This window comes from Heloderma suspectum, chromosome 5, assembly GCF_057233095.1.
Source record: "Heloderma suspectum isolate Gila_16-S chromosome 5, 16-S_ref, whole genome shotgun sequence".
NCBI lineage: Eukaryota > Metazoa > Chordata > Lepidosauria > Squamata > Helodermatidae > Heloderma > Heloderma suspectum.
The window spans coordinates 198,378,629-198,395,715 of record NC_139462.1 but is presented as its reverse complement, the minus strand read 5'-3'; the positions used below and the strand labels follow the sequence as shown (position 1 = coordinate 198,395,715).

At 46.3% G+C, this 17,087-nt stretch overlaps 1 protein-coding gene across 2 annotated transcripts in view; it reads left to right on the top strand.

Moving 5' to 3' along the window:
- Positions 1 to 17,087, top strand: part of CUBN (cubilin) — a 260,102-nt gene that overhangs the window by 12,562 nt on the left and 230,453 nt on the right. For both annotated transcript variants that reach the window (XM_084860471.1, XM_084860472.1), the window contains exons 6-9: positions 1,585 to 1,688; positions 7,970 to 8,096; positions 13,149 to 13,317; positions 16,236 to 16,367. In XM_084860471.1, coding sequence (XP_084716597.1) covers positions 1,585 to 1,688; positions 7,970 to 8,096; positions 13,149 to 13,317; positions 16,236 to 16,367 — 532 coding nt within the window. The remainder of the gene's footprint in view (positions 1 to 1,584; positions 1,689 to 7,969; positions 8,097 to 13,148; positions 13,318 to 16,235; positions 16,368 to 17,087) is intronic.

The window sequence follows — 17,087 nt, the reverse complement described above, 5'->3', positions numbered from 1 at the left end:
CTAATGTGCCAGGTTTCTATAGCTGGAGACTCTTTTTCATGGAAGAACATTCAAACATGCATCCCAGGCTTGGGAACGCTTTTTCAGTCCAAGGCTCGAATCCCAATCTGGGAAAGCTCTCAGAGGCCACATTCGACCTGTGGGTGAGGCCAAAAGTGAAGTGGGCAGGGCCAAAGGCAGAGTGGGCAAAACCAAAATGTGATTCTTACTTATTTTAAGTAAGCAGGACTGAATCACCCAGCATCATGTTCAAATAGCATCCTAAACACCAAGCCTCTGCATGTCTACTTAGAAGTAAGCAGGAGCAGTATGTCTACTCACGCATAAGCAGGGCAAACCTTTGCAGGACAAACTCAGAAGTAAGCAGGACTGAATCACCCAGCAGGCCCCCACTTTCCCCCCAGGCCCTGCCTCCTTTCCCAGCAGGGAAAAACACTTATCTCTGACCAGCAGCTGATAGGAGATCAAAGCTTTTGCTTGCTGAGCACTGAGAAAGGGAACCTCTTTCAGTGCTCAGCAGGGAAAGGCTCTCTTTATCCTCTCTGGAATTTTGTTGCCTTACCCCATCTTTTACTCTAGGGTTGTCTTACGTCTTCCTTTTGGGGTGGGAGGAGGCAGCGGTGGCTGAACCTCAGTTGATGGGGAGGAAGACTTAATGTACTCCCTTCCCTCTCCCTCCCACTTCATGCCTCCTTCCAAGGGCCCACCCTCCCCCAAAGAGGAACACTTCATAGATACAGAATCTAGACGTTTTAAAATCAAGATATCTCCTCCTTCTGGAACAAACACATCTACCTCATAATCAGGTATATGTGCTTGCATGAGCTAGCATATATACCTCTCGAATGATTACTGTACTTGCATATGAACCTATAAAGCTGCCAATAGAGCTATTGGTCTATCTGCCAATGGATAGTAGGTCTGTCTAAGCCAGTACTGTCTACACTGACTGGAAGCAGATCTCCAGGATTTCAGGCAGAGGCTACACTTGTCTCACCCTCACACATTAGTAGTAAGTCTGGCGTTTAAGGGGGCACACAGAGGGATCCCTGTCAGTGGAGGCTGGTGGCTCCAATGTCAGTGGGGTGATGAATCCACTCCTGGTTTCAGTCAGAACGAGTCAGAACTCTAAAGGAGCTTCACACCTTGGATACCTCCTTTAGAGTTCTGACTGGTTCTGACTGAAACCTGGAGCGGATTCACCGCCCCACGGACATCAGAGCCACCAGCTTCCACTGATCCCTGTATAATAATTCCTTTAGCAGAAGATGTGCGTCTTTGCATATCTGGTCTCAGTAGCTTGAGGGCTTAACAGTGCCCAATTTCACTCCCCAAAGAGCTCCCTGCTTCCACTATCATGGCCCCATGCTTTAAATTAAGTGAAAACATGCTATACATCCATGTACAAGCAAGGGAGAGTGGAACAATTTGAGTTCTGTGTGAGTGTTTACTAAAGGAAGCATTGCTGTGAGCAAGCGAGATGCTGTATAACTTTTGAAATCCTATATACTCGCCGTGGCTCTGCAGACCCCATTGTGTTCCTGTTTTACTTGGAAAATAACCTGTATTTCTCTCTCCTCTCAGGGACCGTTCTGTTCTGCCGATGTTAATGAATGCCAGATTTACAGCGGGACACCTCTAGGCTGCCAGAATGGAGCTACATGTGTAAACTACATGGGTAGTTACAGGTAACTCCTAATGTCCTTGCATGGACATCATAGCATTGCCAAGTGCTACTAACATTCTGCTTAAAAAAGTAAAGAATGTGTTTGTGTATGACAGCATTCTGCATGTACAGCCTGAGCCAATGTTCCTCCGGGCGTCAGGAGAAGAGCAGAGAATCCAGCCCTATGCTACTAGTGCTGGTGAAAGGGTAGGGTGGCCGAGTGGCCTACGTCACAAAGGACAATCCTATATTTGAAGACATCCTCTGCTTGAAGGGCTATCTGGTCCAAGCCAAGTTTAAAGATAAAGTTCCATAAGAAACCATAAAAGGGAAGAGATGGGCCTTGAAGTTGCTCATCAGCAGCTAACACCTGGTCAGCAGACTGAGCAGGCACACAGGTCACCAGGTTTTCCCCACTATAGCGAGATGTACTGTAATTCCATTTAAATTGTGGTAATTATTTCTAAATTTGGATCTATACATACCAATTGGCACATGCCATTTTTGGGCAACCCTGTGTCTTCTTTTGCCCTCTTTTTAGGGCCATGTATAACTGGCCGCCCTATGAAAGGGCCAGGATAGATGGAAGGCAGACCATCCTTCTGTGCCCCTCCATGGTATGGCATGGTTGTGCCATGCATAGTCTTATTGGTTCAGAAAGGTATAACTTGACCACCTTTGCTTGAGTTTATACTCTTACAGGAGCGGTGATCTCCTTGAAGTGGTGGAGGAATAGGCATGTGCCTTTCACCTCACAAAAAACACAGTGTGTGTGGGCAGCTCTTCAAGCAGAGGCCAGTCCTCAAACACATTAAACTGTATTCAGAGCTAGCGTCATCACATGGCAACTCTGGGCAGCTGCCAGGGCCCCAGCACCTTAACAAGGTCCACTGTTAATCTTGCCCCGCCCACCTCACCTTAATTTATTTTACTCTCCCAGCACTCCAAGCATTACCAGGTGGTTTGTTCTAAGTATCCTCTTAATGTACCACAATGCCCCTGATATAGCATCACTGTGCGGCATTCTGGGGAATTAAAAGTGTGGCTAGACTCAGCAACCAAGCCAGGTAAGCATGCCAGGGCTGACTAACAGAGGAGGGGAGGGGGCCCACCCGAGGATGCTTTGCCCAGGGCCGCTTCACAGGTGGAGCCATCCTGTGGAGGCTGGTGGTCCTGATGTCAATGGGGCGCTAAATCCACTCAGGGTTTCAGTCAGAACTCTAAAGGAAGCACCCCAGATAGCTCCTTTAGTGTTCTGACTAGTTCTGTCTGAAACCCAGAGCAGATTTACCACCCCACTGACATTGGAGCCACCAGCCTCCACTGGAGCCACCCCTCACAAGATTCATGCAATCTTTCTCCCACTTTTGGGGGGCTGTGTGGGAGGGAGAAGAACTGCATAAATCATCCCTCCATGTCAGGGGGGTTGAGCCTCTTTCAGCCCAAGGGCTGAATTCGCTTTCAGAGAAGGGGCCACCTTCTAATGGTGGGTGGGGCCAAGAGCAAAAGGGATAGGGCCAAAAACAGAAAAAAATGACCAGCGTATTGTACCGGAAAGCTCTTCCTTCCAGTGACTAAATCTTAGGAGATGCATTCCACCCTTTAAGAATGGTGGTGGTGATGGTGGTGAAGCTACACAAAAGCTGGAAAACTCCCAAATGGTCAGTGGTCAGGGGAAAGGGGGTGGGTCCTAGGGAAGGGGGTGTGAGGGGCTGTGACCATCTGGGTAACCCTGGAGAGCCAGATTGGGACCCCAGGTGGGTGGAATTTAGCCCTCAGGCCTGATGTTCTACATCCCTGCTCTATGTGGAGCACCTGTCTGATGTCACATTATATTTATGGGGAAGAGGAAGGATTCATGCCAGGTCCTCCATCACTGGTCCCCCAAAGAGATCACCAGCAACGTACATGTACAAGCCAGGCCAAAGTCTCTCCTCTCTAGCTTGCCAGTCTCCTCCATCACTATTTCACTGAGAAGCACTCGACTGGTTCCTTTTCCGATACCTCTCCCGGCTCCGAGTGAGTCAGTGAGAGATCTTGTTTGAAAGTGCTGCTTCTTGTTTCATTAACAAGTGGCTAGCTGGTAGAAACCTAATTTCCTGACAAAGCATTCCCAGTGAGATGGGACCACATGCCAGAGTTCTCTGCAGAGCTATTTGGTTATTGTCTTTGGAATAATACCAACAAAAAACCCTCTCCCCTCTGCATATATTGGGTTGGCAGGCTTCCTGGGTTGGAATGCTTTGTCATTGCCTGCAAACTTTTACGCAAATTAATTCAGGGCAATGTTAATTCTTCTCAGCCACCACAATATGCTCCAGAGGTACTTTTCTCAGTAACTGAGTGCCTCTCAGTACTTTCCTGAGAGCTATTTTGTTTAAAACAAATATTAAAAGGATTAGAATAATAGAATTAGAGAGTTGGAGGGGGTCTTGCAGGCCATCTTTCCCCCTGTTCAATGCAGGAAATCCAGAGCTACAGCATACCCAACCGATGGTTGTCCAGCCTCTGCTCGAAGGCTTCAGTGAGGGAGAGCCCACCAGCCCTCTAGGTAGTAATTGGCTCCATTCCTGAACTGCTCTTACAATCCAGATGTTTCTCCTAAAGTTCAGCTGAAATATACCCTCCTGTGACTTAAGCCCACTAAACCTAGTCCTGCCTGGTAGGGCAGCAGAGAAAAAGTATTTGCTGTCTTCTATGTGACAGCCCTTCAGATCTTTGAAAAAAATGTGATCATACCTCCTCTCATTCTTCTCCTCTCTGGGCTAAACATACCCAGTTCCTTCAACCTTTCCTTATAGGACTTGTTTTCCATCCCGCTTGACCATCTCCGTTGCCCTCCTCTGGACCCATTCCAATGTGTCTACATCCTCCTTAAAGCCCAGAAATGGACATGGTACTCATGGTCTAGCAATAGGTATTATGTACGATAGATAAATAGAACCCTCCATGTTCAGAGGTATTATACTGTGATTGAAAGCTGTTGGGAACCAAGAATGGCCATGGCCTCACTTTCACACCCAGCTTGCATGGAGCATCTGCAGGATAAGCTGCCACTTCCCCATTCCATGTACAGAAGCCAACCAGAACAGGAGCTGAATCTTATTTCAACACTAGCAATGGGACAGTGCCCTCCAGTGCACCTGAAGGCAGTGTCACACACAGCTCTGACCTCCAACATCTTGCTGCTTCTCCCTGTCCATGACTGCTGCTGTCTGAGGCAGCTGATTCACTCTGCCTAATAGTAGGGCTGGCCCTGGGCATCTGGTTTCCTGCTGTTGGAAACAGAACATGGAACTAGATGGACCTTTGATCTCACCCTAAAGTCAAGTTTATTGTTTTTGCATACAGTGTATTACAGTACATAGAGGACCATTCAAGGCAACTAAGTGAAGATACAAAAACTCTTAAAACAAACCAAAAAACCTGAGTTAATATGTCTGTCATGGTGAGCAAGACCAGAAGGCTAATGATGTAGCACAGGGATGGGCAACTTGTGGCCCTCCAGATATTTTGCCTTACAACTCCCATCAGCCGTAGCCAGCATAGCCAATGATAAGGGATCATGGGAGTTGTAGGCCAAAAATCTGGAGGACCACAAGTTGCCCACCCCTGATGTAGCATGTAGCAAAAGCAATTAAGAGACTGTAGCTCCTCAAAGAATAACAAATCTATTGTAGCCTGAACTTTACCGAGGGGCCATAGCACGGTGGAAAAGCAACTGCTTTGCATGCCAAGAGTCCTATGATCTACAGATTCCAGGGATTTACAAATAAGGGATCATAGAATCATAAAGTTGAAAGGTATCTTGGAGGTCATCTAGTCTAACCCCCTGCTCAATGCAGCATCTACAATGCAGGATACATTGCAGTATCCCTGACAGATGGCCATTCTGTTCACAGTATTGGAAAAACCATGGAAATGTATTTTCTGAAAATAAGTGTGATAATTTTACACTACTTCATAGGAATGGACCGATCAGTCTCTTTTCAGCCTGGTATATTTCGCATGTCTTCATTCATAGGTCAGTTTTGTGCCATTTCTGCATTGATCCCCTTTTGTTAAAAACAAAACAAAACCTCCACAAAAATTTTTGCATTATCCTTTAAGATATTTTCTACAAAATCTGCATTTTGGTATGCATTTTACCCCCAAATACTTATTTTTGTATTCATTTTAACCAAAAATATGCATTCTTATATGCATTTTGTTATATATATATTTTGAGCTGAAAACTGTATTGTAAAATTCAAAGAGACATGAAACTGAAGGATAATGGTGTTCCAATCCACATATTCATCCAGGAAATTTGAATCATGTTGGCTGACTTAAAAATGCAGACCAAACTAAATCCTCCAGCATTTCTGCTACTTTTGTCCACAGAAGAAAATACTATAGGAATGATCAGTAATACCAAATAATACAACACTCCAGTTAAGAAAATGTTATCCCTGATTTCTACCCGGAATTGTTTTAAGAGTGTCATGTTTCATTTCAAAGTAATATTTTTTTTAAAAAAAAATGTAACTATGAAGAATGGAAAACTTTTGTCAACCAATCTTTCATTCATCCATTCATTGTCCAGATGCAATGGAACTGGTCTTGTTGAATGTCCTGCTCTCAAAAGCCTTGACGTCTGCAGCTTGAAAGTAGCAATAAATTAACATGTTCTTAAAACAAACAAAATACAATAGAATTTTATTCCTGTTAAGGGGGTTCTATCAGTGCAGGACTTGATGTTCTGAAATCTGCTTGACTAGTCATTTGGGCCCTGTGGACAAAGTGCCAACCAAATGTCCCTTTTTTGAACTGGGTAATTTTGCTTTGTTTAATCTGCCCCAGACTGAATGGTGGGAGGCTGGAAGCTGAGAGAAGCTGTATGCTTACAGAGATTAATTTTGAACACATTTACTAGGAAATAACTCCCACTGTCTGAAATCAACAGTCTGTTAAAAGACAAGCCATTCTTTTATTACAGTGGAGGCAGGGAGTTAGTCAAGCACTGCAGCTTTGAAATCTGAGTTAATCAGTACCACTTCACCGGAGGCAGCACTCGGCAACCCAAGTTAGCATGCATTTAATGTATCAAGTCAACTAGCTAATGGAATGTGGAATGCTCAGAAAAGTTAATAATCTAGTTTTCTGGCTTCTATCGAAACAGATCTATGTGAATATACAGTTATAGCAAAAAATCTTCCAGAGAGAGAGAGAGAGAGAGAGAGGAGATCTGCAAGCTCTTTTTAATGTTATCTATATAGCCACACACACGCACAGAGAGAGAGAGAGAGAGATGCCTTTTCTTAGCCATTTTTCAAGACAGTCTTCCCAAGGTAGCTTACAGCATAAGAACAATAGAATTCAGCAAACATATTGATGAAATCATAATAAATGGTAACAACTTTAAATAAAACCAGTTACAATAAAATACCATTTCAAAATAGCTATCAGCAGCAAATACCATAAAAAAAAATCCAGTTAAAGACCAGGGAGTTTTTGAAACCCTTTAAAAAGCAAACACAGATGGGGCCAGCCATACATCTTTTGCGAGAGAATTCCATAGGGTAGGGGCCACCACTGAGATGGCCCTCTCTCTAGTGGCTGCCAGCCTTACTGATCTTGGGCTAATGAGCAGGGCCTGTATGTCAGTGACTTGATCTAGGAATATTGGACTCAAGCTTGGTCAGTTCTCTGGGGCTGTATGTCGCCAAGCCTCAGAGCTCTTTTCATGTGCAGAAGAGGATAGGGGTGTGCAGCATTGCTGTTTTCTATTGGCAGGCAGTCTGAAATGTCTGGACTGGCCAGGCCTTCTACCGTTGCCTGGGCAACAGTACCGTACCTGCTATTCACTGCCCTCCACCCAAGAAATGGAACAGCAGCTCCTACTTTACTTCTGCTGCACAATCACCACACTATATTCACTACATAAGGGGTAGGCATCTTGGTTCCTCCAGATGCTTTGGCCTACAACTCCCATGATCCCTGACCATGGGCTTATGGGAGTTGTAGTCCAAAATATCTGGAAGGCACCAGGTTGTTTACCTGTTTTGTGTGCAATGGACAGGACTGGATGATACCTACTTTGTTTATCCTTTAATTGAGTTGGTTTTATAAGAAGTCTTATAAACAACCCTTGGATATACATCAGGTAATAAAATCAGTGTGTGTGTGTGTGTGTGTGTGTGTGTATGAATTAATACATAATATTAATAACACATAGTATGAAATTGGTTAATTGGTGGATCAAGGACAGATTTTGGACAAATGAACAGACATTACAACATTACTTCGTTCTTTCTCCAATAGCTGCACCTGTACGCCTGAAACCTACGGACACCACTGTGAATCAAAATTTGATGACTGCCAAGGGGGCTCTCAGGCTCTTTGTAAACATGGCCTCTGTATCGATGGGAACAGAGAACAGCCCAATCAGGTGAGCAAGAAGCACTTCACAATATGGACAATGGCTAGGGGTGCATGAAAGTCACTTACCTGGTCTCGCAGCTTGCTTCGCGGTGGGGGGGAGGCACTTCGCTGCTCCCCCCGAAGTTCAGGCCGGGGGGGGAGGCTTCCCTCCTCGCCTGGCCGAAATTCAGGCCGGGGGGGAGGCTTTCCGCCTCGCCCGGCCGAAATTCAGGCCGGGGAGGAGGCGCCTCACCTTGCCCGGCCACGAAATAAAAAGTTAAAAAAACAACAACACGCCCCCGTGATAGGCTACGTGATGATTTACGTAGCCTATCACGGCTAGATCTGCAAAGTCAGCTGTGATAGGCTACGTTAATCGTCATGTAGCCTATCACGGGTGACTTAAAAAAAAAAAAAGCGCGTACGCAAATGGCGGCCCCCATAGGGAGCCGCCATTCGCGTTCCTTATTTGGTCGCTGTAGTCTACGTAAATCTTTACGTAGACTATGGCGAAAATAAGGGCAACGCTTGGCCCAGTTGGGTTGAAATGAGTGACTGAAGCTGCAATCCTACACAGTTAACTGGGAGCAAGTCCTATCAAACTTAGTGGGACTTACTTCTCAATAGACACGTATAGGATTGTGCTACAAGTCACATTGAAAACAATGAGTTAATCATGACTGACTTGTTCCATTGATTTCAGTGGGACTTAGTCACAACTTATGTTAGCTGGATTGGGGACAATTATTGTAAATAGTTTTCACTTGAGTAAACATGCACATTTAGTTCTGTTTCCTACCTTGTACTAGATTTGTAAACACTCACTGTACGGTTACAAGCTTTAGCAGGGATATTTTCTTCATAATGCAATGTTTTCCTTGTACTAAATTATTATCCAATGGATATTCGCATTTGAAGTACCTTGTAATATTTATAACCTTTCCCTTTTTTCCCCACACAACAAACTGCTACCTACTTTGTTTACCCTTCTTTTGTTTATCCTGCCTCTGTTTACCCTTTGTACAACAGGACACACTCTGGATTCCACTGAGCAGCAGCTAGCATGGTGATGCCCTTTCAAAAATATCCTGTTGTAAAATTCCTGTTATTTCCCCTTTGTTTACTCTGCCTTTGTTTACTACAGGAGTCTTCTGAAAGGGCAACACCTTGCTGGTTCCTGTACAGTAGACTCTGGAGCGTGTCTTTTATGCATTTCTGTCTTTAAACCTTCAGGATGCCTGATGGGCTCACACGGCAGCTTAAAATAAAATAAATAAATAAAACCAATAAAAAGCCAAAACAACCCAACGACCACTATCCATCCACAGACTTTAAAACTGTGCAGTTGTTTAAATGCTTATAAAAGGTGGTCAGGGTGTGTCTGGGGTGGTGGTGGGGAACAGTGAAGAATTGAAATTATTCTCCGAAGGCCCAGTGAAAGAGAATGTTCTTGAACTACCTGGAAGACCAGCAATGAACAGACCCTGCAAATTTCATGGGAGGGAAGGGGATGGAGTGTGTGACTGGGTTCACACATGTGCAGATGGTTAATAAGCCATGCTGGCTTATTAACCACCCCTGTGTGTGCCGCCTGATTTCCCTAATTATCCTTGCTTGTCATTAGATGCAAACCCAGTAGAGGTGTATGAACCACACTCACCCAAGTCTGCTGGGGGGTCCGCAGGGCCCCCCCGATCCGTTCCTCCTCCCAGAATTCTCCCTGGCTGGCTTCGCTCTGTGGCAAGTCTGTGGAGCCACCGGCCTGGTCTGTCCGCTGCCGGACTTCTATCCACTGCCAGTCTGCGGACGCAAATTTGCGTCCCTGCTCTTTGTAGCCTATCACAGCAAAGAGCAGGGACGCAAATGGCGTCCGCTACGCTGGACGCCATTTGCGTCTGCAGACCGGCAGCAGACAGCAGCGGAGGGAGCAGACGGACCTGGACCTGGATGGCGGCAGGTAGGATCCAGCTGGCGCAAACTTTGCAGGGTGGTGGAGGTGAGTGGTCTGTTGGAGTCCATGGCAGAATTCTCCGCCATCCCTAAAACCCAGAGGGGGTGTTGGTTGGGGTGGTGGTTAACAAACCACAGAGAACCCAAGCCCTGTTGTAGGGTTTTGGGTGGTTTGTTAACCAGCCCAGCGACCCACCCTAGCTGGTTTCACACATAACAACAAGCTGAACCTGGCAAGGGTAATTAGGGAAATCGGGCAGCATGTCGTGTGAACTGGGCCTATAAATGAGCTACAATGACTTAAAAGGCCCTGCTTTTAGTGTATGCCAATATCACAGCAAGGAGGGAAGTGACCCCCAACAGGGCCCCATGTAGCAACCTCAATGCTCAAGGAGGCTTAAATAGCAGTCACCATTTTGAAAGAGGAAATGCATCACCAAAAAGATGGCAAAGGAAGATTTGCATAAAATTTGCATATGCTAATTTATATATGTAGATGCACATTTAGATATAATTGCTATAATTTAAGTAGAAATACAATGCATGTCTCCATAGTGGGGAAGATTCTGACCAGGTGGCCTGTTGCCGTTGTCAGGATTGATTCTGAGCACAGGGAGATAGCAGCTCAGATTCAGAAGAGGAACAGCCAGAACCGGGGGATGCATTTTCCCAAGCCAGTTCAGATATGGGTAGGCATGCTTCTCTGGTTACTAACTCCCAGATGGTCGGGTCTGAAGCCCCCCCACCCGTGCCCCCCTCTTTGAGAAGCTGGGAGGAGGAAGAGGAGGAGGAGGAGAGTGGGGCTGTGACCTAAGAGATGCTAGACTGCGACACAGAGCTAAGAGGGAAACGTCACGGGGAGAGCTCAGATGGTCGACCCGGTTAGCAATACGTGAGAGGCGATGTAGGGAAGCATCACTGGAAGGGTGGGACATCCCTCCTTAAGTTAGTCTAGCCAGCAAGCCTCACTTCAGACTGCAGGCAACTGTCATCAGTGTTCCCATTCGAATCCCCTGGAGGCATTCCTTTGTAGCCTGAGAGTCTTCGAGGATTTGCATCTGTAATGAACCTGTTGATAGGCATGAGACTGAAGCCTCTCTATTTGTGTGTGTGAGTGCACCAGGAAAGAGGGGGCCCAAGGGGAATGTGACACCTGACCTGTGTGCCTGCTCAGTCCAACTCTTGATGGGCGACTGCAAGGTGCCTGCTGCCTTCCCTTCTTAGGGTTCTTTATTGTTAAACCTGACTTGGACAGAGCAGCCCTGCTAACAGAGGATAGTTCTCTGTAAAGTAGGACACATGTCCAACCTTAAATAGGGAGAAGGCACTCTTTGATGCACCTTCAGCTCATACCATTTAGTACGGGGGGGGCAATTGTTGCCCCCCAGATAATGTTGGGCTCCAACTCCCATCGGTCTCAGCCAGCATGGCCAACAGTAAGAGAATATGCGTGTTGTAGTCCAAAACATTTGGAGGGACACATGTTTGCCACCCCTGATTTGGGGCTTTAGTGTACAGCAGCTCAAATTCAGTTTGTGAGCAGCGGCGTTAGGGATTATTGAGCCCCATGATCTGTACTATAAACACGTTTGGGATTTGTCCAAAGCTGTTGTCAGAAGTGAATCTGAGCATGTGGAGATGTCTGGCAGCTCAGATTCAGAATCAGAATTGGAAGAGCAAGAACAGAGGGAGGCACCCTCCCTAGTGATCTCTGATATGGCAAGACTTTCTTCCCAAGACCTTGACACACAGATGGCCCTGCCTGAATGGCTCCCCCATTCCTCCACCATGAGAACTCCAGTTTTGGAGGAGGAGGGTGAGGGGCGTGACTTGAGGGATGCTAGGGTCTATCACAAAGCGAAGTGAAAAGTTAGGGGCAGGGCTCAAACGCTCTGCCACTTGTGGAAGCCAACATAGGAGGGAGTCACCCTAAGGGAGGGGGCATCCCTGCGAAGCAAGTCTGGCTGTGAAGTTCATGCCCAGACTGCTGGCAACTTCTCTAACTTCCACTTTGTATCCTCTATTGATATTCATAGATGTGTGGATTAGCTGGTTCTAAGCAGTCTGAGAGTTTCCTAGAATCTGCACTTGTAAAGAAGCTAGTTGTTAGCTAATAAAGTAGTGTTAGCCTGAAGCCTTCTTTCCTGGAGTGTGATGATTGCAATGGGAGAGGATGTAGGAACACAACAGCTATGGCCAAAGCCTTTTGCCCTTGCTCCCTGCTCCTGTCCCTCTCCCATGACCTCTATTATGTATCGCTTTTGTACACAGACCCAGTTCCCCTCTGTTATTGTCTTCTGCTCCCCTTGTTCTTACCAAAGATAAATACCAAACTGTTCAAATGCTGATCTTTGGAAGGAGTGTAATGCTTCAGGAAACATTAAATATCTAGATCAGCAGTGGGCCTCTGGATGCTGTTGGACTTCAGCTCCCAACATACCTCATCATTGGCTATGCGGCTAGGGCTGATGGCAGTTACACTCCAACAGCATCTAGAGGGCTACACGTGTTCCACCCAATATAGGTAAATGCCCTTATTGTGTGTTATGTATGCTGATCCAAAATCACGTTTTTGGTGTCCTTGCTATGGAATTTGAATTATTGTGGGGCAAATTATACATGGCTTTGAATATGTTTTCATTTGTGAATGAAGGATATTTGTTGACTGAGCTTTTCCAGATTACAGCAATACCAGCTTGCCAAACAGAAAACAGCACAAGCTTATTTATTTGCAGCTTTTTATGTTTGCACCCATCTCTTCCACTTATAATGCAAGAGCAGGCTGGGCTGACTGCTTTTAACTATATTTAGGTTGCTGTCGTGACTACTGGTGATCATTCTCTGTCTTATTCGAAGTAAATTACAGGTTTCCTTTCCTTAATATGTGAACTATATCTCCTGCTGCTAGTGATCATTAACTCTTCATTAGTAAAGGAGGGGGAAAGCTGGCTGGGGTGGAGTGGGTGGCTGGGTGGGGAATAACGCAAACAATAATTGGAATGGGAATCTTGCAAAGGCAAATCACTGTGTGATATCAAGTCTGGCTTGAAATGAGCGATGATGCAAAAGGAACTGCTGCTTGTGTGGCATTCACAGTCATTTTCATGACTGCTCTGTTTTAACCTGGCAGCCAAAGTACACCTGTAACTGTGATGCTGGCTGGATGTCACCACCGGGGAGCCCTGCCTGTAGCAGCGATATTGACGAGTGCACCCTCCCGAAACCTCCCTGCTCACTCAGTCCTCCAGTACAGTGCTACAACACGCCAGGCTCTTATTTCTGTGGTCCCTGTCCATCAGGTGCGTAGTATTTAAGCAATGCCCATTTTGTGATCCTAAGAGTTATGGGTAAATACCCTAGTTTGGGTAATGTGTGTGTGTGTGTGTGTGTGTGTGTATCTAATGCACTCTACCGTAAAGTCTCCATATGGTGCTGCCTTTGAAACTTCAGCTGGTCCAGAATGCTGCAGCCAAAATGTTGACTGGAGTGTCAGGGTGGACACTGAGCTCATAGAACCTCGGAGCAGTTCTGATTCTGAGGAGGAACAGCCGTCTGTGGGAGAGGAGCATGCTCTTCCCTTCCAGGCCCTGCAGCTGGCAGAGATTCCTCCTGCTGGCATTCCAGAGATAGATAGCGGTCCTGGGAGTGAAAGAGCGTGGGAGGAGGGCTGGCTGGATGCTCGACGCAGACGCAAAGAGTGACGAGCTATGGAGGGCGCGGAAAGGAGGCATAGCGCCCGTTTGGCGCGCAAGCAACGGTCGCATCCAGAGGACCCAAGGGAAAAGGGGAGGGACTCTCCCTAGCCCATAAGTTCAGGGTCTGCAAGTGATTCTCGTTCAAACGGGGACCAGCTGTTTCCAACCCGGAGCATAGGTTACTCTGCTGTTCATAGCTTAGTCGCTGGTGATAGAGTTATTAAGTTGTAAAAGGAATAAAGCCTTGAAAAGAATCCTTTGTCTGTGTCTGGAGTTGGCTACTGGAGAAGACTGAAAGAGGCCGGCTAGGGCCTCCTGACATGGAGCCCGTTACAAGGAGCATGTGACTCCCTCATTACAACAGCTTAATTGGCTACTGGTCTGTTTCCAGGCACAATTCAGAGTGCTGGTTATGACCTACAAAGATTCTCCCACACGAGCTTGCCCAGGTTTTAAAGTCTTCAGGGGAGCCCCTTTTCTCAGGTCCCTCCACAGTCAGAGGCACATTTAATGGGGACACAAGGTGGGCCTTCTCGGTGGCCGCTCCCAGGCTCTGGCAAGGGAGGCTAGGCTGGCTCCCTCTCTGTCATCCCCTTCCACTGGCAGGTAATGACATTTTTATTTGAACAGATCTTTTAGCTGGGTTGATACTGAAGGGGCTTCTAGCTGTTGGGTGTTATTTCTTTTTATTAATGCATTTTAATCTGTTTGTATTTTTTAACTGTATTTCCATTTTTATTGGAATGTTACTGTCGTTAGCCACTTTGGGTGTCTTCTTTTGGCAGAAAAGTGGGATGCTCTCAGGATTCCCTTTTGTGCCTGCTGAACTTCAATAGCCCGATCAAAACACAGATGAGAGGCTTCTATCCATGACTCTTTAGTCCTTTTACTTCAATGGGTCATACAGATGCTAATTGTCAGTAACTCACAGTCTACAAAGGGGATGCCTTCAGGGAGTTCAAAGGGAAGCTAAAAAGGTTGAAAGTTGCCTACAGTTTGAGAAAAGGCGGGCACGCTTTCCTAACTTAAAGGCGGGGGGGATCTCCCTCTATCTCATGAGGTCTCCATGCTTAGCTGTTCCCGCCAGGCCAATCGGGCAGATCACCTAAGCTCAGCCACTGCCATCTCTCTCTTGGCCCTGTGTCTGCACCTGGTGTCTAAGAATTCAGGCTCTCCATGCCCCATCTCTCCCTGTTTGCTATCTCTCACAGGGGTGTGTGAAGAGAAGCCCTCTCCATCCAGCTGGACTATTGAAACCTGAGGAGTCTGTCTCTCCCTGTCTGCAAGAGTCTGAGAAAGCTCCTCCCCCATGTCTTGCAGTTCCTCTTCAGAATCTGAGCTACTCTGCCACTGCCTATGCTCAGAGGCACCCCTAACAGATGCAGCAGCAGCAGCAGCAGCAATAATAATAATAATAATAATAATAAAAATTCACCATACACTATCAATACTGATGGAACTTTATAAGGCACAAGAGGCCAGGTTCCTGCCTGGAGGAGCTTACAGTCTAAAACCTGACACAGGGGTGACAGCAGAAAAAGACAGATAAAGGACAGAGCTGGAGATATAGGTAGATGAGGGAAGCATATGTGTTTATTTTAGTTATGTGTATTTAGGTTTAGTTACGGTTCAACCATGGATGCCTTGCTCATCTGTATCTCAGATTAACTTGGCTATTATCTGAGTTCTCCCCACCCCACCAGCAGAAAGAACTTGGATTGTTTCTGAGCCAACCCAAGGTTCAGAAACTGTTGTGATGTAGAGAAACAGGTGCATGGAGCAATGCAGTAGTGGGCTACTGGCTAGGTGCGTGTCCCAGGGGCTAGGTGTGTGTCCTGGCTAGGTGTGTGTCCCAGGGGTAGTGGACAGCAAGCCAGCATTCACTGTCTGTTCTAGGTCACATTAAGCAAGACATGATTCAAAGCAGGAGACACATCAGGACCTTGGACAGCACACTGCAGGAAGTGCTGGCTGGAGCATTTGCCCATAAGGAGCTGTTGTCCCAGCAAAGGACTGCAGTCAACTGAGGCCTTAAGAAGGCTAGCAGAGCCTGTTCATTTCATGGCTCCACTCTTGCTGGATGCTGACTGTAGTTCTTAAAGTGCCACTGACGGTTTCTGTAGTCTCATGCTCCTGCATGGCTGAGGTATAGAAGACGCTGCAGGGGAGTCATTGTCGGAGTCAGATGATGGGAGAGCTACATCCTCAGGCTGGGATGGTATAGAAGGAGGTGCTGAGGGTTCCTCCTGAAGTGGGGCAAACTGTGAGCAGTCTGAATCAGAGTCCTCCTCAGGGCAATGTGGAGCCTCAGAACCAGGGGACATGACAGGCAGGTGGTGTCACTCTCGTTCTTGCCCCTGGGTAATTCATGTTTTCTCCAGCTGAGCTGCAAATTGCATTTCTGGTTTAGTTGCGTCAATAAGTGACTTCTTCTGGGGATAGAAGAAGGTGTCCTACAGGTCACACTCCTTTCCTTAAAAAAACACAAAAAATGTTTGTCTTGCATCTTTCCATTTCCATAGGTTGGGAAGGAAATGGCTACAGCTGCCAAGACATTAATGAATGCGAGACAGCTAACGGAGGTTGCTCAACTGCACCAATGGTTCCATGTATCAACACGTTGGGATCCTTCTATTGCAGTCATTGCCCACCAGGTAAACAATGGGGTGTCTCCATATGGCTGGATCAATTGCAGCTTATGTTTTTGTAGAGTTTGATTCCAAACCTACTGAAGGAATGAAGAATGTTCTTTGATAAATAGGTAAAAACTGTTCATTGTAAACCACCATGCACACTGATGGCACTATATATAACAGTCTTGTAAATAAGCCCACAAAAGTTACTAAAGTGCAAAGAATTTTACTGGCCTGCTAAGAAGGCAGTAGCTTGTGTTTCTATGCTGGCTGTGGAGGAGAGAAAGCCCATCCTCCATGGCCAGTATGGAAATGCAGGCTACTAACTCTTAATAGGCTAGTAAAAAATTGCCTTCCACCAAACAGACCAGTAGAGGGAAGTTAGAGTGAACCATCCCCCTTCCAGTTCCAGCCCATTGGATTTCCACGATGGTTGCAGAGGAAGAAAGTTTCCTTTCCCACTGCTAGCATGGAAATCAAGTGGATGTGCAGAGGAGGGATGGAGCAATCTGTCCCTCCTCCACCAGCTCGCTTATTCAATTGCATGGAATTCTGTGCACTCACCTGCATTGCAGTTCCTAGTTGCCTATGGCAATCAGGTGAATTGGTAAATACAAGGCTGAAGTAGAATAAATGAAAAGGTGCAACAATTTTCTTCATCTGGTTGTAACAACGTCTTTTCTATGAAGAGAGGTTTATATATTGATAATGTAAAATCAGGCAAATTCTGATATGGTTCAG